This window comes from Aspergillus fischeri, genomic scaffold (assembly GCF_000149645.3).
Source record: "Aspergillus fischeri NRRL 181 1099437636262 genomic scaffold, whole genome shotgun sequence".
NCBI classification, from domain to species: Eukaryota; Fungi; Ascomycota; class Eurotiomycetes; order Eurotiales; family Aspergillaceae; genus Aspergillus; species Aspergillus fischeri.
Genome location: NW_001509764.1, coordinates 150887 through 172256, shown reverse-complemented (window position 1 = coordinate 172256; position 21370 = coordinate 150887). Strand labels below are relative to the sequence as shown.

The following is a 21370-nucleotide window of genomic DNA, read 5'->3' as shown; positions in this document are numbered from 1 at the left end:
GGTCAGAATTTTCATCACACCTGACGCTGGCTGGTATTTAGACCTGCCTTCATGCCCTCCTTCTGTTCTTCTCTCCATCGCACGCAGCCTTCTCTGGTCGAAGATGGACCTAACCGTCCTTCGCTCCATGTCGTCGCGGTTTCCGTGGTCTCTTTCCTTTTCCTCCTTCCTATCCCCCCGCAAACCTCAGCCATCGGCATCGGTGTCGGTCTCGACGCAGACTGTATCCAATAGCCGACCGCCATCTGTCAAGGTTCACACACCGTCTCCCGAGGAAGAATTACATGCTCGTCGGGAGATCGCGCGGAGTGATGCGGAGGACTGGCTGCAGAGCCTGGTTGGCCAGGACAATATCAAACGTCGCTTGAATGAGATTCAAACGTGGATCAGCATTTGTCAGAGACAAGGGAAAGATCCAAAGCAGGAATGGTACAACATTGTCCTCGAGGGCAATGAAGGAACGGGCAAAAGTACTGTCGCCCGCATATATGCCAACGTCCTCTTTTCGACCGGCATCACCGACGAGCTGACCTTTCGAGAAATCTCCGGAGCCGCGCTGGCCGCGCAGGGACCCGAGGGGCTGAAGCATCTGATCAGTGGCATAGTCGACGCAGCATCCCCCTCGGCACAGATTGTTGGAGTCTTGCTCGTCGAGGATGCTCATCTGCTGACAACGTCCTCCCCCACTCGCACTCAGGAGATCTTTGATGCTCTCTTCGAGGCGATGGAGCGTACGACCGGACGCGTCGTCGTCGTCCTCAGCGGCCATCCTCCGCATATGGAGGGTCTTGTTCGGTCTCACCCCCGACTCGAAAGAACAATCTGTTGTACTCTGCACTTCACCGACTTCAGTTCCAATGACTACCTCACTCTGCTGGGCCAGTCGCTACAGGAGCGTTACAATGGCAAGCTCGAGGTGGCCGGTGGCCTTGACGGTCCCTTCATGCAGATGGCCGCTCGGCGACTTGTCTGTGCGGCTGCCGGAAACGGCCCGAGAAATGTGCATGCGGTGCAACGTCTTCTGGACACCATCACTCTTCGCCACCTCCAATCGCATATGACCCAAGAGCAGGACGATCTGGAAGAGGTCGATACCTTTTTCTTCTCGCCGGAAGATATACTGGGTCCCAGGCCGGCCGATGCACTGGCCAAAAGTCCGGCTTGGGCTGACCTGCAGAAGCTTGTTGGACAGGAAGCGGTCAAAACATCAGTCAGCGAACTGCTGGACACGATTGAGGAGAACTTTTGGAGGGAAGCCCGAAACCAGAGACCCTTCTCCGTTCGAGTTAACCGGATTTTCGTTGGACCATCAGGGACTGGCAAGTCCACGGTGGCGAGGCTGTATGGGCAGGTGTTGGCAGATGTGGGTCTGCTGAGCAGCGGAGAAGGTGAGTTGTCTATATTCGAAACTGAAACGCAGCACTAACAACAGTAGTGGTTGAGATGCGTGTCTCGCAGAGACCTGACGTCAAAGACCTCCTGGATTCCTCCATCGGCAAGGTGCTCTTGGTCGACGTGTCAGACCTTGATGAGTCGTCTCAGATTTGGCTGAAAACTCTCATCACTCAATTGTCGCTCATTCCTCGCCACGATCGCTGTGTGATCCTGGTTGGAACCAACAGCAGCATTGCGCCTTTGGTTCAGGAAAAGGATATATTGAAGCTTTTCAGACAGCATCACATTGTTCAGTTCCATTCTTTCACCAAGGCACAGCTGCGCCAAATCCTCGAAATGAAGCTGCACGACGACGAAGTTCATACTACTTCTGAGGCGCTGGATAACGCTGTTAAACTTCTCGAAGTTGCTCGCATGCGTAAGGACTTCAACAATGGAAGAGCAATTGCTCACCTGCTCGGCTCAGCTCACTCTGCGTACGAACGCAGTCGGTCCCGGGGTGAAGGTACCCAAACACAACTCGAACGGATTCTCGTGCCTGAAAATTTCGAAGATGATCGTTTGTGTTGCAGATCAAAGTTGGATTTCCGCGAGGAGTTGAAATACACCCTCGTCTCGGACGACCTCATTACTTTGCTTGAACGCTACCGGCACGACCTAAAGGCGGCGTGGTTGCTAAATGCTGACCCCACTCGGCGTGTTCCCCTTGCGATGGTCTTCAAAGGCGCCACCGGAATTGGCAGGAGAACCGTCGCACGGCTGATCGGCCGCCTATACTATGACATGGGTGTGCTGGACTCTGGCAAATTTATGGAGTGCTCTGCAACCGATCTAGCCCTGAATGCCTGCAACCTATCGACTCAAACGCGCTCGCTGCTGGAACGTGCACGCGGGGGTGTTTTGTTCGTCGAAGATGCTCACCGGCTTAGTGAGATCGAATCCGCTACTCAGACCATCAATGACCTGGTCTACCTCATGCCCAAGTACTCTCGCGACACTGTGGTGATTCTGGCAGGATGTGGCCCTGAAATGGACCTGTTGTTGTGCAACCAGCCCCGCCTTTCCAGCCTGTTCCAGGAAGAGGTTGTCTTCAAGAGTCCTACACCTCGTGAGTGCCTCCGTCTGCTTGACCAGCGCCTCCAACAAGAAAAGATCCCTGGCTCGCGGCCTTTCCTCACCGATACTCGGACGGAAACATACCGCGAGTTCACACGCGCCATGCAAACGCTCTCGTTGTTCCCTTGCTGGAGCAATGCCCGCGATATTGACGTCCTGGCCATGTGGATGGTGTCGTCTGTTTTGCGCGCAGTCCCGCTGGACGGCGACTCGCTATGTGCTCCTCAGTTGACGGAAGAGCAAGCCATGGCATGCGTGATCAAGATGTATAACCTCAAGCGCGATCGCCTTCGTTACAACCAGGACCCCAAGGTGAAATCGCTGCCACGCAACCTTTCGCAGCCGAGGTCCTCCCCTTCCATCAGGAGCGCCGTCAGGTTTCCCGTCTAGGGATAACTTTGCTTGATCTTCCGATCTATCTTAATCTCAACTTTCTTTAACGCGACGTTGTTATGATGACATAATGTGCTATGTGCCATGTACCCGACTGTCCTTCATTACCTTGCATAGGGGGAACTCTGCTTTTTGTGCCATGATGTCTTTCGCCTCCATGAGGCCAACATTCGCTTTTCACGAGTATCACGATTCACATATTTCCTGTTCTGCGATTCACACTGATTAATGATGTACTACGACCTGGATGATTGCATTTGATGATTTTTATGTGTATGAAATGTCATAGTCTAGAGACTGCTATTCCTTCATTTTTATCCTCCACGTTCCAGTTTAGATCAACCTGTTTCAGTCAGTTCATGGTTTGGTGCTGATTCTACTACTTTTCACCTGACGTACATCTGCAATATGATCGTATCCCAGCAGTTTAGGCGCTAAACCTGGATCCCTCCACGCTAGGGCCTCACCCTCGGGTGTAGGAACCATCTGCATCTTGCGGTCTCTTTCTTCCTGTTCTGGGCCATCGTGGAGATGGTAGAGGTATTGTTGCACATTTCCACGGTCTACGACCATTTTTGTCCGCTGCTTACGACACGTTTCAAAGACAGATAGTGCATGACGCTTGCTTTGCAGATACTCGGGTGAGGTCTTGGTGACACCCGGGCTGTTTGGAAGTCGAGAGAGACATTCGCCAAGGACGGCTCCGTCCTCAAAGGCCATACCTGCCCTGAGCATTCGTTAGATGGCCCTGACGTGTCAATAGATGATTGTATACCCTGAGGCGAGATATGGAAGTGTGGCATGGACCGAATCGCCTATCATGACCCATGATCCTGATGGATGCGTCCACTCGTGGTCGCCAAAACGTATGCACAGCCGCCATTTGTAGACGGATTGGCAAAGTTTGAGCAGCTTCTGGATTCTTTGACCATGAGCCAATGTCCTTATCAGGAGGAAAGCGCTTACCGTGGATCCCATCCTTCGAATAGGGCGCACATCTCATGCACGTTGCCTTCCACCGTCGACGCCAGCGAGTCTTCCGGGATATCGTCCGGCACCAGCAAGACCATGTTGAATTTCTCGCCGCCTCGCAGGACATAATTCACTGAACTGTGAGCGTAGTCCGTTCTGCATGATCAACCGACGGACTCACCCGCATGCGCATCCGGTCCAAGCCAGTAGTTGACCTGTGGATCTGTTACGAAGCCAGCCAACTCCGGATCCTTGAGCATGTCTTCCGTGGACAAAAGCAGTCGATACGCCAAATCGCCCGTCTTGACGGGCGGTTCGGGACGACCCATAAGCTTCTCCACCAACGTCCCAAATACTCCGTCGGCGCCAACGACCAGATCCCCAGTCCACTCCCGCCCGTCGGCGGCCACTGCCGTGGCGGTGGCCTCGTCAACACCCACCCGAACATCGACGATCCGCGCGTTGCAGGTGAACCGCGCTCCGAGCTCCAACGCACGATTCAGCAAGCACCGATGCAGATCCGCACGGTGAAAATCCCGATACCAGGTACCGGGGTACTGTTTCTCCGAGTCGTGGAAATCCATCGAGGAAATGAGATTACCCTTCCACCCGAGGAAATTGCACACGCGCGGGTGGGTCATGTACGGCCTCAACGCATCTTCCAGACCCCAGTGCTGCAGGACGCGGGAGCTGTTGGGGAGGACTTGGATGCCGGCGCCTACTTCGCCGACTTCGTGGGCGGATTCGAGGACGTGCACGTCGTGGCCGGCTAGAAGGCAACTGATGGCTGCTCCGAGGCCGGCGAGACCGGCTCCGACGATGATGATCTGGTGGATTGTTAGGGTGAAGGAGGCCAGGTGTGAGCGCAGCGTAACGTAACATACCTGCAGTTTACACGACTCTAGGCGGGCTTCCTTTTGCTTGATATGGATAGGTGGTGCCATTCTCACTCGTTTGGGTTGAATGTAGAATGTACGAACCCAAGCTCGGTGGATTTATTTTCATTGTTACAGTGCATCAAGTTGGTAGAGGAGTGTTACGAAGTATTATGTGACTTGAAAGTAGTTTGACCCCGCTGGCAGCTCACCGGCGTTACCCTTGCAGATGTACTGCATCTTCAGGCCTGCATCTCCCAAAGGAAGCCACTAGAAGGCCAACAAGGACGGACTGAACATGAAGATCGATGTACATCATCTACGATCTATACGAACATGTCTCGGGGGCGCCATACCCCTCACAATCGCTGTCCGACCAATCTCACCGACCGATTAGTTTTCCCCAAGGAGGGACAGGTCTGGTGTAGGGAGGAGCTCAAGGATTGGCTGAAGCAGAACTGACGTGGCGATCTTGATGTCATTGAGCCGGACCAGGTAATCACAGCACCCAACAAGAGCACAGCGCTGGACTGCCTACTAAGTAAGGGGTTGACTCTCTTGCAGAAGCTGAGCTCATTTTGATTTATGAGAAGGTCGATGTCTGCTTAGGATGATCCATCTACGACGGCTCGAAATATTCTGCCACGGCTTTGAAAATGCTCTGGTGCTGGCACCAGCCGCCACCTCCCCCTTCTTGAATTTACATAGGAACAACAGAGTCTGCTGTAGGTTAATGTACTGGGACGTACTTTACGATGATCGCCAATGGACACAGCATGGGGCATTGTGCTGGTGCCAGTATAGCCAGCCACGTGGCCGTTTCGGAGTCACTTATGCAGTGCATACTGGGGCTTCAAGGGTGTTGTACGGGCTATGTGCCCTGCAATTGCGAAGTATAATCCGAGGAAAGGATAGAAGGTGGTGATTGCCGATGGAGTGAAAGGGATTTGAGTGAATTCTACCTCGGTGGGATATGTGTGTCCAGAGACTCAGCATGTGTACATGGCGGGCCAGAATGTCGTAGTCGACGGAGAGTGTGCTACATATATCCTAAGAGGAATAGAACAATTGAAGAAGAAGATCGACCATGATGGCATAAGCAAAGCGGGGGCTGGCGAGCTCCCGATCAGCCCATCTGCAACTGCACGAGTCGACAAGTGCGATGCGGAGAACAACTACCCAGGATCTAGTGATAGATTTCACTACCCACATACATAATTAGACAAGGTACATGTGAGATCTCGGAGCATCCGATTGTCGGATCACAATAACTTCATGGCGCACTCTCCCCCCAATGCCTCCACGACTGTAGTGGTCGTGGGCGCTGGTCCATCCGGACTGATGCTGGCGTGAGTCAGTCGACTGTCTCATTATTGATCATATCTCACAGTATCCAGGTGCAATTTGGTCCGCCACGGAATTCCCGTCGTGATCCTCGATGACCGACCGGACAAGACATCAACCGGCAAGGCGGATGGCATGCAGCCCAAGACCATCGAGACCTTCAGACAGCTCCGGCTCGCAGATTCTCTCCTCCGGAATGGTGTTAGAGTGTATGATATCTCGTTCTGGGTACGATACACCCCGTATGAAATGTTATAAACTGACTGGGTAGGAATCCACTGAGAACACGCCGCTGCACCGAAAGGGTCGTCAGATACACTACCCAGATCATCTGGTGGGAGCGGCAGATCCATACATTCTTCTGGCGCATCAAGGAATGATAGAAGGAGTGCTCATTGAGGATATTGAAGCACGCGGAGTGCCGGTTACTCGCAACAGTCGCTTTATAGCTTGTTCGCGTAGCCCAGACCGGAAACAGTTGATCGTTACTTACGAAGATCTATCTACAGAAACGAAAAGGACGATTCGCGCGGAATATCTGGTCGGATGTGACGGCGCTCGTTCCAAAGTACGGGATTTCATTCCTGACGCGAAGCTTGAAGGACAAATGACGAACGCTTCCTGGGGGGTGTTGGATGGTTAGTATCCCCCGGTTGCTCCGGATGACCACTCGCACTGACTATCCAGGGGTCATTGATACCAATTTTCCGGACCTCTGGAGCAAAGTGGCTGTTCGATCACATTCAGTAGGGTCTATTCTGTGGATTCCTCGCGAGCGCAATATGACGCGGTTGTACGTTGAATTGAGCTCCACGGAAGGAGAACGAGTGGACAAGGCCAAAGCAACACCGGAATATGTCATGGCACTGGCCAGGAAGGCCATGGCGCCGTTCAGGCTGGAGTGGAAGTCAATCGGTACGTCTGGCGGATAGAGGTTGCGGACACAGTTGACATGATAGAATGGTTCGGGAATTACGTGGTTGGGCAACGAGTTGCCAGTCACTTCAACGACAAGGAGATGCAAATCTTCATTGCTGGTGATGTATGTGTTTACCATGCATTGATCATGAAGGATACTGATGGCATCAGGCTGGACACTGCCACTCTGCGCTGGCCGCCCAAGGAGCCAATACCAGTATGCACGACAGCTTCAATCTCGCTTGGAAGCTCAATCTGGTTTGTCGAGGACTGGCCAAGAGGTCCCTGCTAGCCACATATGAAGATGAGCGCCGTAAGATCGCTATGGATTTGATTCGGTTCGATGCAGAGCACTGCAGCGCCTTTGAGCAAGGCGAGGCCGCGCTGGCCACGAATTTCGATGACAATATCCGCTTCATATCGGGGATTGGCGCAGAGTATTCAAAGGGCCTGTTGACAAAGATTCAATCTGATCCAGTCACTGGGGGAGCGCTCCGCCCTGGGGCGCTGCTGGTACCGGCAAGAGTGACTCGATATATCGATGCGAATCCGGTCGATATCCAGCTGGATATTCCGATATTGGGGCAATTCCGAATATACCTATTAGTTCCAGACGTACTGTTCATGCAGAACTTCCTTGATACATTTTGTGCCAGACTGAAGAAACCCAAGTCAGTATTGGGTCGGGTTTCTGCTCGAGCACAGCAGTCGTATAACGAGAAACCGCGAGGGAAGGCAGCGTCTGATGAATATGTTCAGCCACAAAGATATACAACTGTTTCCCACCTCTTCACACTGTCTCTTGTAACCAAGTCATCGAGATCGGAGTTTGAGATCAGTGATTTGCCGGATGTCCTGCAACAAAGCCGATGGACGTTATATCTGGACAATGCGGATGAGAAGCCCTGTACGGACAAATGGCTGGGAAAGTTAGATAGTGATCAAGCCGCCGTCATCAATGTCCGACCGGACGGCTACGTGGGATCTCTGAGTTTATGGAGGGAAAAGGAAGGAGACAAAGCTGCCGACTGGGTAGAGGAGTATTATGGCTCATTCCTGATATAGAGCAAATACGTAGACAATGTAGCTGTTATTCTCTCCGCTATTATGCCACTGATACAAAAAAAGGAGTCTCGCCTCCTTTCGCCTCAACCCTCGCCCTCTTAACTAACGGATCTCCCACTGCCAGGCGCAATTTCTCTGCCGTAGCTGGACTGTCCAATACCAAAGGTTCTAACACCTGGTGATCTTCCCGGGCACTTTTCAGTGCGTCCCGGAGAGCGAATAACACAGTCGACCCCAGAAACAAAGGCGGCTCACCACATCCCTTGCTGCTCTGAATGGATCGAAGATGCTGCCATGAGACATCCTGCAGGAAACTTACATTGAATTCCTGGGGAATATCTCCAAAAGCAGGGATTTTGTAGTTACTAGGCCCGCGAGTGGCCAGCTGTCCGTCCCGACTCCATAGAGACTCTTCCATCGTGAAGAGTCCTTGTCCTTGGATGAATGCCCCCTCGACCTGACCATAGTCAATAGCAGGGTTAATCGATCGTCCCACATCCATCTTGATGTCGGTGCGTAAGACGGTGTGGTCCCCTGTTAGCAGATCCAGTTCGACTTCGGTGCATGCAACGCCCTATAGAATTAGTACTGTCTCTCAGAGTGACGTTCAACATACCTGCGTGAAGTAGTAGTACATCGGCTTCACCGTCTTCGGATCGTAGCTCCCCCACTGATATCCGATCTTGGGCATTTTCCAGAACCCGTTTGCTGTTAAGTTAACTCGATCCAAGTAGGCAGCATGCGCGATCGTGGACATGGGAGCGTCCGGGCCAAACTTCTCCCGATACGGCTTCAAGCGCTCGTTGAGCTGATCACAGGCGTCCTTGACGGCCATCCCATTGAGATCGCTGCCGGATGATGCGGCAGTTGGTGAAGGATTTGCTGTCTGGTAGGACGAGGTATCTTGCGTATAGATGCTCTCAATAGGAACTCCCAGTTCTTCGGCGGCAACCTGCACCATCTTGGTGTACAGACCTTGGCCCATCTCTGTGCCGCCATGATTCAGTAAGATGGATCCATCCGCGTAGATCCTAACCGACGCGGCGGCCTGGTTGAGATGGACGGCTGTGGCAAACGACAGACCAAACTTGGTCGGGATGAGACAGATCCCTCGCTTCCGCCATCTATGCTGCGCGTTAAACTTGTCCACGGCCGCGCGTTGTTCGTCATACTGGGCTTCTCGTCGCACCTGCTCCATGAGCAACGGCACATGCCAGTCTTCATCAATCCGCTGCAGAAATGGTGTCAATTGCCCTTGCTCGTAGAGATTCCGCCGACGCAGCTCATCGATTGGAAGATTGAGACCCTCTGCCACAGCAGTCATGTAGCTCTCCGCTATGAACATGGCCTGGGGACCGCCGAACCCGCGGAAAGCAGTGTTACTGTGGGTATTGGTGCGGCAGACCCAGCCGCGGATATGCACATTGGGGATATGATAGCAATTGTCCAGATGCGTGCAGCAGCGGTCCATCACAGCACCACTCATATCTAGCGAGAAGCCGGCATTGCTGTAGCAATCCGCGTCCAGGGCAACTAGCCGACCGTCGTTCATGACGCCCACTTTCCATCGGCATTGCACCGGGTGCCGTTGGCCTGTGGTCATCATGTCCTCGTCCCGATTGAGCATTGCTCGCACGGGCCGTCGTTCCTTCTTGGCTGCGATAGCAAGTAGACAGGCTAACTGCACACTGCGGGATTCTTTGCCGCCAAAGGCCCCTCCCATGCGCTTGACCCGGGCATTGATGCGGTGACTCGGCACTCCAGTGACAAGACTGACGAATTCCTGCGTCTCCATTGTATTCTGGGTGGAGGACCAGACTTCCATCGTCCCGTCCTCCGAATGAGGGATTACCAGTGCGGCATTGGTCTCCAGATAGAAGTGCTCCTGGCCGCCTACACGCGTCGTCCCGGTAAAGACCCGGTCACATTGAGCAAACACCTCCTGCATTTTCTCCGGAGAAGCACCCTTCCTCAGCTCCTTGCCGTGTGGGAAGAAGCTTCGAGCAGCAATTGCTTCATCTATGGCTAGAATTGCGGGAAGATCCTGGTATACAACGCGAACTGCTTTGGCGGCTGCTTGTGCCTGCAGAGCAGTGTCGGCATACACCAGGCCGATCGGCTGCCCATGGGCTACAACCTCATCAACGGCGAAGAATGGTTCGTCGCGCTTGACAGAACCCCAGGCATTCGCCTCCCTAGGGATGCTGTGATGGTCGATGTATCCTACCGCTAAACCGGGTTGCAGCGCTGGCGTCCAATCCACCGAGATGATCTTGGCATGAGCACGTTGGGATAGCACCATTGCGCCGAATAGCTCGCGGTGCTGCGGCGGCATGTCGTCCACATACTCGGCTTCTCCGGTTGCGTGCTTCAATCCGGATAGGTGAGGGATCTGTTTGCCAACTACCCGTTGTTCATGGGGGTTTCTGTTGTCGCGTGTGCCGTGGGAGATCTTCCGGTGGATCTCTCGTGTAAGATCTGTGTCGACCTTGTCTCCAATCTGAAGGTCAGACAGGACCTCGTTCCAGAATCGCACAAGGAGCGAGAGGGCCAGAGTGCGGCGATACGTAGCCATGCCGCCAGGAACGCTGTACGGAAGGTTGAAATCAACGAGAAGGGCGTCCAATGCCTCCTCCAGGACCTTTGTATCTCCCCACTTCTTACCGATGAGAGACTTGCTGGCAGTTGGTGCGAGAACGGTAGTAGGAGCCATTCCCCCGTATGCTAGAGTAACTTCTTGAACTATCGCATGGTCATTTAGCCTCACACGGAAGCCGGCGGCCACGATAGCGATATCATCATCCTTCCGTTTGGCCTGTTTGTAGGATTTGGTGATCTCGCGTACTTCGGGCGGTGGGATCGGAATGCGAATCTGGGTGATGATTGCTCCCTCTGGCAGTGCAGTCTTGCGATAGCCAAGGAACATCGAGTCCATAGAGTGGAAATGCTCACCCTGCGCCGTGCGCGAGACGACTGTCGCATTGACTGCGAGAAGCAACGGATTCATGTCCGAAATAGGAGAAGCAGTAGCAATATTCCCCGCAAGGGATGCCGCGTTACGGATCTGGCGACCGGCAAAGTATCGAAGTGCCTTTGCGATGGCCTGAATAACTGATGCCCGAGGCTGTAGCAGAGGAATGAGACGATGACATTCGGCTTCGATGTCGCTCAATGAGGCTGTACCGCCAATGACTAGATCGGATATGTCTCCGGCAGTGGAGACAGTACTGATATTGGTCAGCTCCTTGATATGTCCGATGAATATTGACACTGGATGGTGCGAGTTCTTCAAGCGAATGTCCACCTGCACCTCACTGGCACCGTTGACCAGAGTGGCTGATGGATATGCCGTCTTGATCTGGATCAGCTGCTCAAGGGTGGTAGGACGTATCCATATCCTTTGTTCGTTGCCGTAGCACAAAGGAAGCTCAATGTGCTTGGAAAGGCCAGGAGGGTAGATGAGCTCCGTTGTCGGTATGTATGGGATGAATTCGAATTGGGGTGCCGCTGCTTCTACCTGGGATGACAGACTGGTCCGCGAGCTTTGGCCATAATTACTCGGACTCGATGAACATGATGTCTCAGGAGTATCACGACAGCAGCCGCCTGGACGACCGCAAGACTTTCGGCTGTTCTCCCCGTACGAGTCTGCGGAGATAGTCGGGTTGCCACATGCGGTAGGACTGGATCTTTCGGACTGGCGCAATGGAAGCTGCAGATCCTGCTGGATGAATGTCTTGGCTGCTTCTAAAATTGGCTTATAACCAGTGCATCGGCAGAGATTCCCGTCCAGATGGCCCTTCATCTCAATGTCATCCTCGCACAAGGTGAACTCGAGAGTATCGGGGTCGAAAGCGTTGCGGATGAGGGCATACAGCGACATGATGATGCCGGGAGTACAAAATCCACATCTACACTATCAGCGTCTATCTTTTGCTTTTATTTGCACCAGAAGACACACTGAGAAGCATGCAACTTGCCCAACCGCTCTTGTAAGGGATGGGGATGGTCGGCATTGCCCAGTCCTTCCACGGTGATGACATGTTTGCCAGCCACTGCCAAATCAGCCTTGGGTATCATCTTTGAGATAGATACTATACTTACCCCCGATTAATGGATACAAGCATGCATTCACAGCTAAATGCCGAATCCGCCGAGGATTGCGAATGTCGCGTGTTTGCAGGACAACGGTACAGGCACCGCATCCGCCTTCACCGCACCCCAGTTTCGTACCTTTCAAGCCATGCTGTGATCGGATAAAGTCCAGTAATGTCCAGTGTGGGTTAGGATTCTGCAGGTCGATCCTCGTCCCGTTGAGATAGAAGGAAAGCGTGGAGGAGTAGGAGCGGAGCAGCTCTTGTAGAGTGGGATCCGCGGAGTTGACTTGGTTCATCATTTTCCAGTGGATAAACATCAGTTCATTTCTGAATAATTCACAGCAGAATGCACAGTTTATGTGACTACAGTCAGGTCACACAGGCCAATACGGAGGTGCCAGCGCATGCATACATACAGAAAGGAGCTGATGCTGTTGGTGAGATTTATATAGCTTGTATCATCTGCCGTTCTGCATTTCGCCACAATTACCCCTCCTCCAGTTCTGAAAGCAGACAGTAGAAATGATACTTGGAATATCTCCAAATCAAACAACCATCTGTATTCTCGATCAGTAAAAGTAGGGGCGCGGCATGGATCGTGCTTATATTGCTCTTGCATAATGAATAGTCTGTAGGAGATGACCATATTAATACCACTGGATGCCTTCGATGCAATCGCATTACCGCCAAACGAGATTCTCACTCCATTGGTATGCTTTGACGACAATGTGGGCTCTCTATCAAACACTCATAGCCTCTTTGGAACCGCTTCAACAATAATCTATCGAGCTGAAAGGTGTTCGTGTCCCTAATGACATGGATGTGGAATACTACGTCCAACGCGCTTCCCCGGACGATTGATGCTCACCGGAGCTAGTCCCACGAGTCGTTGTGTAAATATTATTTGTAAGTACGATGAATGTAAACTGATCGCTGGTATAGGCAGCAGGATATCCCGGAATCCTTGAAGTCTTCCCTCTCTATCAAATACAAGGATGAAAAAGTGACCAATGCAGTTCATGGCAAGGACTTCTAATATCCTGCCAGCTGTGCAACGGGACAAGCAATCGTTCCCTCCTCCATCGATTTTCCGTCAACCTCTCCTCTCCAGCGATACCCGCATCAGTGTAAGACCCTGGATGAAACCAAATAGACGGCGGCGGCCAAGCGAGCCATCAAAGCCGTGCTTAATGGGGTTGAGATCATGGTATCTCTCTGGGTGGAGCATGCATGCGTTTGAGTCCCAGTCAACCCGTCAGGGGCGAATGATACATCCTCGACCAGTCCGTCCATGACAAGCTCAACATCCGAGCAGACCAGTACGGTGGCACCGCTGCGAACCGCTGGCGCATTGTCCTCACAGTCATTAAAGGGACGACCGACGGGTTCGGGGCTGACCGGGTCGACATTCGTCTCTCGCCCTATAACTAGTTTCAGGACACACACGACTCTGACCCGTTGTGCATCGGGTGTAGCTCTGCGAGCACTTTCCGCCCTCCGAAAGAATCACGTCCAACCTCCTTGTGCATGGTTGAACCCGGCAATCGTGGATTACCCATGCTATTCGATGATAGATTGGATAGACGAGGACCACGCCTTACCAAATTGAGATCATTTAACCATTTTCCGTAGTTGATATAAACCAGCAGCTTCATTGCATCATTGCATCATGCACGACAGCGCACCGTGCGGTTCCCAGCTGTTGTGCCATCTCTGCCAGTGACCATTCGTCTCGTATTTCCCCTGATAACAGACAGACCGGATGTGTTTAGACATGCAGTCATAGCTACAATAAGCGAGATCGAATCCATCTTAGCTGGCTCTGTTCCGCCACGATGCCGTTCGGCTATGAAGACCCCAGTTGGTCAGTAAGGCTAGATCCGGGCTCTAGGACAAGTGAAACGCATAGACGTCACGATCTGAGTTGCGCAATCTCTCCGAATTAGCCACCCGGTCTAGGCGCCAGCAACGAAACAAAGCGGATGCGGGAGACATTAGCTTCATGGTATATCGGCCGAGTGCCTGATAGACAGATATTCTCGTGGCTCTCAGTCGGAGACCCTGTAAGAGGTCGTGTGGGGCAATAGATCGGGGTTGGATGCCATCCCTGCTCTGAACTGAGTTACGATATACTGCCTTGGGTGTGCAGAGATGTAACCTGCCTGATAAGCCAAGAGAGCTTGCTACCACCATCAGGCCAATGACAGCTCGAAGCTCAAAGCAACCCCATCTTCCGTGGTGAAGAGCGATAGGTAAAAGTGGGATAAGGTTGCGGTGGTGGATATATCCCGTAGCCACGATTCGAACATGGACAGATGGATTGGTTCACAGCTCATTACCCCGCCCTTTTCTTTGACATTTAGCTGGAGAAGGAGGCGGGGAAACGCTGGAAAGTCCGGGGTAAGTGGTCTTCGAAGATGCCTCGGAATAAGGGATGTGGCTAGGTTGGCCCGCTTGGTCTTTGAGCTTCTTTGCCTTGGCAATTCCACAGGCACCATTTTCTTTCTAATTTACTGAGAGCGAAGTTCATTCGTCGCAGGCACGGAGCGTAGGAGTCTGTATACCGATTAGGAAGGAGAATGACTGACTTTACGGTGATGCGTATAGACTGTCCCCACGGACTGACGAGAGGATTTAAATGGAGCTTCATCCCTCTCGGTCATTCTCCGTGCTGAGACTGTAAAATAACCATCGACTGCTGAATCTATCAAAATGAGGAACCATATGGCCGCGGGGTGGTTCTACTCCCCGAGTCAGATAGGCCGGTACATCGTCACCCGATTTACCAGTCTCAAGCCCCCAAGGGTAGGCTTCTTCTCCCCTATATCCGGTCTGATATTAGCTGAAATATTCCAAGAACAAAATCCGCAATCCTATTTCCGTTCTTCGAGAACTGACTACCCACCAATGGCTCATGTTTCTTGTTGGCTTCTTGGGATGGACCTGGGATTCATTCGACTTTTTCACCGTGTCCATGACGGTGACTGAGATCGCAAAAGACTTTGATACATCTGTCACCAGTGTTACCTGGGTAAGCTCGTCCTCCTTCATCTACCCTCACGACAGCACACTGACATTTGTTGCTCGTCTGCTAGGGCATCACCGTCACTCTGATGCTTCGATCAGTCGGCGCCTTGATCTCCGGTTTCTTCTCGGATAGATACGGAAGGAAATGGCCGTTCATAATCACATTGGCAACTTTTATAGTCTTTGAGCTTGCATCTGGATTCTGTCAGACTCTGCCACAGTTTCTGGGTGTCCGCGCGTTGTACGGAATAGCAATGGGAGGTATGATCGCCTTGAAGACCGTATCCATTACTGTCCTGTTGACAACTCTGTTCAGGTCTCTTTGGCCCCGCTGCTGCCACCGCTCTAGAGGACCTTCCCTACGATGCTCGAGGAGTACTATCAGGTTGTTTTGAAATGGGATACGCCATCGGATACCTCCTAGCAGCTGCATTCTACCGGGCCCTTGTCCCCACCACTACCCACGGCTGGCGCAGTCTGTTCTGGTTCGGCGCTGCTCCCCCGGTCCTCATCATCCTCTTCCGCTGGATGCTCCCCGAGACCAATCACTTCCAGGTCATGGTAGCCGAGCGCGAGGAGCGCATCCGGCAGGCTCACGCAGGGGACGACCACGTCCGCGCTATGGGCCTTCGGTCGTTCCTGAAAGATTCCGGCACAGCGTTGAAAGAGAACTGGGTGTTGTTCATCTACCTCGTCGTCTTGATGACGGGATTCAACTCGTGTTCTCATGGAAGTCAGGACTTTTATCCTACCTTCCTGAAAGATCAGGTCGGTCTCAAACCAACCCAAGTTACAGTTATCACCGTCGTGGGCCAAGCCGGTGCCTTCGTCGGTGCCAACTTCTTCGGCTACATTAGTACCTTCTTTGGCCGACGCTTAACCATGATGGTCACCTGTGTTATTGGTGGTGCCTTGGTTCCCGTGTACGTTCTGCCCCGCGACATGAGCTTGATCGCCACCGTCTTCTGGCAGCAGTTCTGCGTCGGTGGTGTCTGGGGGCCTATCCCGATTCATCTGATGGAAGTGAATCCCCCTGCGCTTCGCTCACTTCTAGTTGGGTTGACGTATCAATTGGGAAATCTTGCTTCGTCTGCGTCGGCTACAATCCAGTCGACGATCGGGTCACGGTATCCTTTGCCCCCTACTGCCACTAATAACAAGCGCTTCGATTACGGCAAGGTTATGGGCATTTTCCTTGGAGCCGTCTGGGCGTATATGCTATTCTTCCTCTTCTGGGGGCCTGAGATGTCTGCGGAAGAAAGGGAGGAGGAAGCAGAGGCGGCTAAGTACCTGGAAAAACTTCGTTCAGAGGGGGCCAGTCTGGCTGAGATTGGAGTTATGCAAGCGAGAAAGGTCAACGGAGCTGGGATGTCTCCTCGAGATAACGATGAAGAGAAAGGAAACGAGGCCGTTACCGAGCACATCGAGTGAGTGATGGCATGACGGGCATGGTACTATTTATTTGTATCTAGTGTCAGAGTTTCATGGAAAGAGGGAGGTGAACAAAGATCGAGTTTGTACAGATGTCGAACTAAGTACAATGAGATACGCATTGTCACATAGAATAATCCATGAACCATCCGTAGATCAAAAGGCAAGGTATCACGAGTTGCAGCAAACCTCATTGCACTGGCGAGAGCAACCACTGCTTAGTTTCTGGATCCAAACATTGCTGCTCTGCCTCCTTCCATTCCTTGATGACCATATCCGCCTTGGCCTGCGAGCGCGGTGTGATACGAGCAGGAAACTCCTCAGGCATACAGACAAACCCTTGAGTCAAGCGATCTGCATCAGGCAAGATAGGCTGCCCCTTTTCATCCAACGCTGGCTCCACGTTGAAAGCCCACATCATGCGCGAGATTCCCAAGAACAGGCTGCGCTCGGCGATGTGGATTCCAGGGCAAATTCGGCGGCCAGCACCAAACGTGAACTGGTCGCGCTTGGTGGCATCAGGGTTGGCGGCTGCTTCAGCCAAGGTCTGGCGATCATCCTTGTACCGATCTGGGTTGAACACCCGCGGGTTGGGGTGACGCTTCTCGTCCATGTTGATAGCCCACACGTTGTTCACGACACCAGCGCCCTTGGGGATAAGATAACCCATGTACTCGTCATCCTGTGTGACGGCGTGTGGTACCGCGCCGAGAATGGTGGTCGGCATCCAGCGCAGGGTCTCTTTCATGCAAGCGCGAACATACTGCAGGTCCTGCTCATCATCCATGGTCGGCATGCGGGGTCCCACAACGCGGTCAATCTCCTCTTGAAGCTTGCGTTGCACGTCAGGGAAGAGTAGCATCGCCTGGACGAACGCATACAGGGTACTAGAGGTGGTGTCGGAACCGGCCTCCAGCAACGTCCCGGAGATGTACGCAGCCTGGGCGTCACTGAATCCGTCCGACTTTTGGGCCTCCGCCAGACCGACGCAAAAGCAAGGCTTAATGTTTCCGTCACGGATATCCTGCTTTGCTCGCAGATAGTGGCCCACGTACAGAGCCTTTTCCCGCTCGTGAAGTTCCTTGGCCCTCTTCTGCGTCGGGAGCAGAAAGTCCGGCAGTCTTCTCAACCATGGGAAGGAATCAATAAGGGCTGCTGTTCCCGTCTGATTTATCCCGGCAAACTCAGAGAAGCCGTCAAAAAGCTGTTTCATTTTCTCGTCCTCGTAGGTCGGCGTGCGCCACCCAAAGACCATAGTGGTGGTCAGAGCATTGGAATAGCGACGAATACTATATAGGAACCGTTCTGGCTGCGTGAGAAACTCGTACATCATCTGTTTGTTCTCGAGCATCTGGTAGGGAACATAGGATTTGGCAGCGGTCACATTGAGGAGGCCATGAACCATTTTTCGAAACTGGAATTTGTCAGCCTCATGACTCTAGCCATAATCCAAGGGTACATACTCCTCGCCAGACTGGGGTGTATCCCTGCTTGAGTCAGCACTACCAGCGCACTAGCTGTTCGGACATTGGAAACCTACCATCATAAGCATTCGAAGGCCTCCGCTGCATAGCGTTTGGCCGATGTACATCTCCTGTCTGTGCGAGTACAACGCACTCCGCTTATCCAACAGGTCTTTGACAGCCTGATCGCTTGACAATACGACCATGGTTTTGGTCCCTAGAATCAGGCTGTAGACGGGCCCGTATTCTTGTGCCCACTTCTGGAACTGCAGATGGGCATCGCGAGTGGGCATCTGCTGGCTGTGAGTTCGGCATTCGGAGACTATGAACAGGATGTGATCGCACCTGATGAATGTTACCGATCAGAGGTAAGGTGGGCGGTCCGGGAGGGTAGTTCTTGGGCCGTTGGCCTATGGATAGCAGACGAAACACCAGAAAGATAAGGGCTCCGACAGCCCCAAGGACCGCTAAAGGCAGCATGGTATCAGGAATACGCCTCGAGTATAAACTTGGCTAAATCAGTCAATGTTCAGGAATAGCCCTGCAGTGGGCATAATCTATAGTTGTAATTTATAGATATCAAGACCATGGTGGATTGTCGGCTGTCGAGTGGGATAACCCCAGATCGGAGGAGGAGGTGGGGGATCGGACGGGGGTGGGATGACAATCAGTACATCCCACTCGTGGATCCGGAAATCGCCATTGGTCACAATATGATCGCATATCTCAGCAACTGTGTTGGAACAGCAGATCATAGTTCACGCAATGTAATAGAAGTGATTGAGTCGGTCAATCCACAGCGGAGGGTACGTCGCCGAGGTGCACTCTTTGGAACTCCGAAATGAGTTCATTGACTTGGCGCATACTCGTTTGATCATATTGCGACAAAATCGGGTCACTCTGTTCGCTGTCCTCGAGCACAAGTTCTCCTCTGATTGCCTTTTGCTGCTCTGCTTCCGCTACAGACAGTCGGTCGACTTTGACACTCGCAAGAAGCCAGAAATCGCCCGCGTGGCGACAGAATCCCACTCTCTGCCACATGTTGTCGGCGTTCAAATTGCTTTCATCCACCGTCGTATGCGGCAACCGCCCGATTGTTGTGGTTTCATGGAGGTGCCAAATATGTTTGAAGTTTTGCAGCGCGGTGTGGGTCCGTACGAGCAGGTGCCCTGCGCTGAAGAAACTCTGGTATTGGAAGACCAACGAGTGGATACCTGAGAAAGTCAGTATTTTGGGAGATGAAAGTCCGTTGTGGAAAAGGCACAGACCGGAGATGATCGTGAAGAGATTCAAGGGACCCAGGGCTGCCACGGCTTGTTGCATCTTCACTGTCAGGTCGTCTATGCACAGGGTCTCGAACAGTGCACGGAAGGAAAACTTCCAACAGAGGCTCGCAGAAGGCATCCAGTTCCGAATTGCATCGTAACACTGATCGGTTGTAGCTGCCTGAAAACAAGACTCGGGGGCTGCCACATGCATCTTCATTTCCTTAACAACCATCCGTGGCGGCAGATTGTTGAAGGTGACAAATGCCGTATCCAGCAGAAAGACCCAGATAAAAGTCCTAGCAGGAGGGTTAACTTGCAATCTCTGTACGTCCGTTTCGGTCACAATACCTAATCAACTCTTCCCTGGCGACAAATTCGTTCCAGTTAAACTCATCCCTGTGCTTCGTATTGTAGTCGACATGTCGCGCTGTCGTGATATCAAGATCGCGGACGGTCTGTATTGATCAGTGAATCATCCGTAATCCGGTCTGGCGGGCCTACCGAAACGACGGTGCTAAAGCGATGGCGACGAATCCGCTTCTTGCTGGCATCAGTGCCTTCCCAATTTTGGTACAAGCAGACCATGTAAGCGGCCTGCAAAGCCTGCATCTTCTGTCTGTCACGAACAGGGTGGAACGGTGAAACTGGATCACGGTTGAAGTCCTCATCGGCAAAAACAGCCTCTTCTACACAATTGAACCACATCCGAGCATTGTCGTTATCTTCAAGGTTTGGCGAAACACAGGCGCCTATTTATTTCAATTAGTACCGGCTATATTGTGGTGTGAAAGAGTTGTCTTACCAATAATGGCCATAGACGCCAGAAGAATTGGCTTGGAACTCTCCGGGTGGAAACTTGGCCGATGGAGAAAGTTCACGTTTGGAGACCAGATCAACCAGTAGAGTTCAATATACTTCCGAAGACTCGTAGGAGAGAAGAACTGCAGACATCGTTGCTCAATGTCCTGAGACCACGAGATGGTCACACAGCTGTTGCGCGGCTTTATCATGACGACCTCCTTTATTAGAAGGAGAATCTGATGTGTCTGTAAGGCCAGCGGGTCGTTGAGCCATTGCGATGAGACCCCGTACGAGTTGTTACTATATTGATTGCTGCATTGGTCCATGTCAATGGTCCAAAAAGCGTCTGTGAGCTGTTCTTTCTCCTCGATGCTATACAGAACCGCCAATCTCTGCTCCAATGTTCCGCATTCAAAGGACGAGACAAAGCCAGTGCGACTGGTGAAGGCGTCGAGGAAATGGAAGAAGTAGTTGCGGTCGCCGCTCGTCAGAGAGAGATCCTCCGAGCCTATATTAAACAAGTCTTGCCATGACTGGTCGGAATATTGCAGGAGATCAAGATCAGGACAGGCGAAAGCGTCAAATCCAGTGCTGTCCTGCCGCTCGTCGTTCCCAGTGGCGGGCGTCCACAGATCAACACTTGCTGCTGCCGCAGTACTACTATCAGCACCCAGAGAAATTGCCATAGAAGCGATCTCCCCGACCGCCGGGGTATCATTCTTCGGTGTGGGATACGCGCACTCCACTCCCCTCTTGGAACAGTTCTGGCACGGTCGGGCGCTGTTGCAAGCTTTCTTTTGACGCGCGCAGCGATCACAAGCGCGCTTACGAGTCGCTCCCTGATAAGCGCTAGAAATAATGCGGTCGCAGATTCTGAGGTGCCGGCGCAGGACGTCGGCTCGCTGGAACGTACTCGGACAGGCCGGACATCGATGGGGCCGGTCCGCGGAGTGCGAATTGCGATGTCGCTGGAGATGCTCCCGTCGCTTGTAGGACTTGAAGCAGATGGAACACTGATGAGGACTGGTGGCTAGGTTGACATAAGTCGGTGAGGTCTTCATACTGAGTCCACTGGTTTCATTTTCTTTTGAGATCTGATGCGATGCGATCGATGCAGAAGAGGTCGCGGCAGATCCAAGGCCTCTGGGGATTGGGGAAACTTTGCGGGGAAACTGGCCGATTATGTAAGATAAGCATAAGATTGG

At 52.6% G+C, this 21370-nt stretch overlaps 7 protein-coding genes across 7 annotated transcripts; 3 read left to right on the top strand and 4 right to left on the bottom strand.

Moving 5' to 3' along the window:
- Positions 1-103: 103 nt before the first annotated feature.
- Positions 104-2901, top strand: GbpA (the record flags this gene model as incomplete). The annotated part of the gene is made up of 2 exons (XM_001261700.1): positions 104-1388; positions 1436-2901. The coding sequence occupies 2 exons, from the start codon at positions 104-106 to the stop codon at positions 2899-2901; spliced, it is 2751 nt and encodes a 916-aa protein (XP_001261701.1).
- A 286-nt stretch (positions 2902-3187) lies between these two features.
- On the bottom strand, positions 3188-4820 carry NFIA_094230 (putative FAD dependent oxidoreductase; the record flags this gene model as incomplete). The annotated part of the gene is made up of 5 exons (XM_001261699.1): positions 3188-3247; positions 3304-3631; positions 3680-3826; positions 3871-4009; positions 4058-4820. The coding sequence occupies 5 exons, from the start codon at positions 4818-4820 to the stop codon at positions 3188-3190; spliced, it is 1437 nt and encodes a 478-aa protein (XP_001261700.1).
- A 1206-nt stretch (positions 4821-6026) lies between these two features.
- NFIA_094220 (FAD binding domain protein) lies at positions 6027-8078 on the top strand (the record flags this gene model as incomplete). Its single annotated transcript, XM_001261698.1, has 6 exons — positions 6027-6100; positions 6149-6323; positions 6367-6733; positions 6783-7010; positions 7055-7137; positions 7185-8078. The coding sequence occupies 6 exons, from the start codon at positions 6027-6029 to the stop codon at positions 8076-8078; spliced, it is 1821 nt and encodes a 606-aa protein (XP_001261699.1).
- Positions 8079-8118: 40 nt separating this feature from the next.
- NFIA_094210 (xanthine dehydrogenase) lies at positions 8119-12474 on the bottom strand (the record flags this gene model as incomplete). The annotated part of the gene is made up of 4 exons (XM_001261697.1): positions 8119-8652; positions 8695-11989; positions 12040-12133; positions 12183-12474. The coding sequence occupies 4 exons, from the start codon at positions 12472-12474 to the stop codon at positions 8119-8121; spliced, it is 4215 nt and encodes a 1404-aa protein (XP_001261698.1).
- Positions 12475-14887: 2413 nt separating this feature from the next.
- On the top strand, positions 14888-16633 carry NFIA_094200 (sugar transporter family protein; the record flags this gene model as incomplete). The annotated part of the gene is made up of 4 exons (XM_001261696.1): positions 14888-14980; positions 15033-15206; positions 15271-15463; positions 15519-16633. 4 exons carry the CDS (start codon positions 14888-14890, stop codon positions 16631-16633), a joined length of 1575 nt encoding a protein of 524 aa, XP_001261697.1.
- Positions 16634-16823: 190 nt separating this feature from the next.
- On the bottom strand, positions 16824-18576 carry NFIA_094190 (cytochrome P450; the record flags this gene model as incomplete). Its single annotated transcript, XM_001261695.1, has 4 exons — positions 16824-18047; positions 18097-18120; positions 18174-18389; positions 18442-18576. 4 exons carry the CDS (start codon positions 18574-18576, stop codon positions 16824-16826), a joined length of 1599 nt encoding a protein of 532 aa, XP_001261696.1.
- A 309-nt stretch (positions 18577-18885) lies between these two features.
- NFIA_094180 (putative C2H2 transcription factor) lies at positions 18886-21226 on the bottom strand (the record flags this gene model as incomplete). Its single annotated transcript, XM_001261694.1, has 5 exons — positions 18886-19310; positions 19365-19660; positions 19713-19819; positions 19866-20113; positions 20167-21226. The coding sequence occupies 5 exons, from the start codon at positions 21224-21226 to the stop codon at positions 18886-18888; spliced, it is 2136 nt and encodes a 711-aa protein (XP_001261695.1).
- Between the last annotated feature and the right edge of the window lie 144 nt (positions 21227-21370).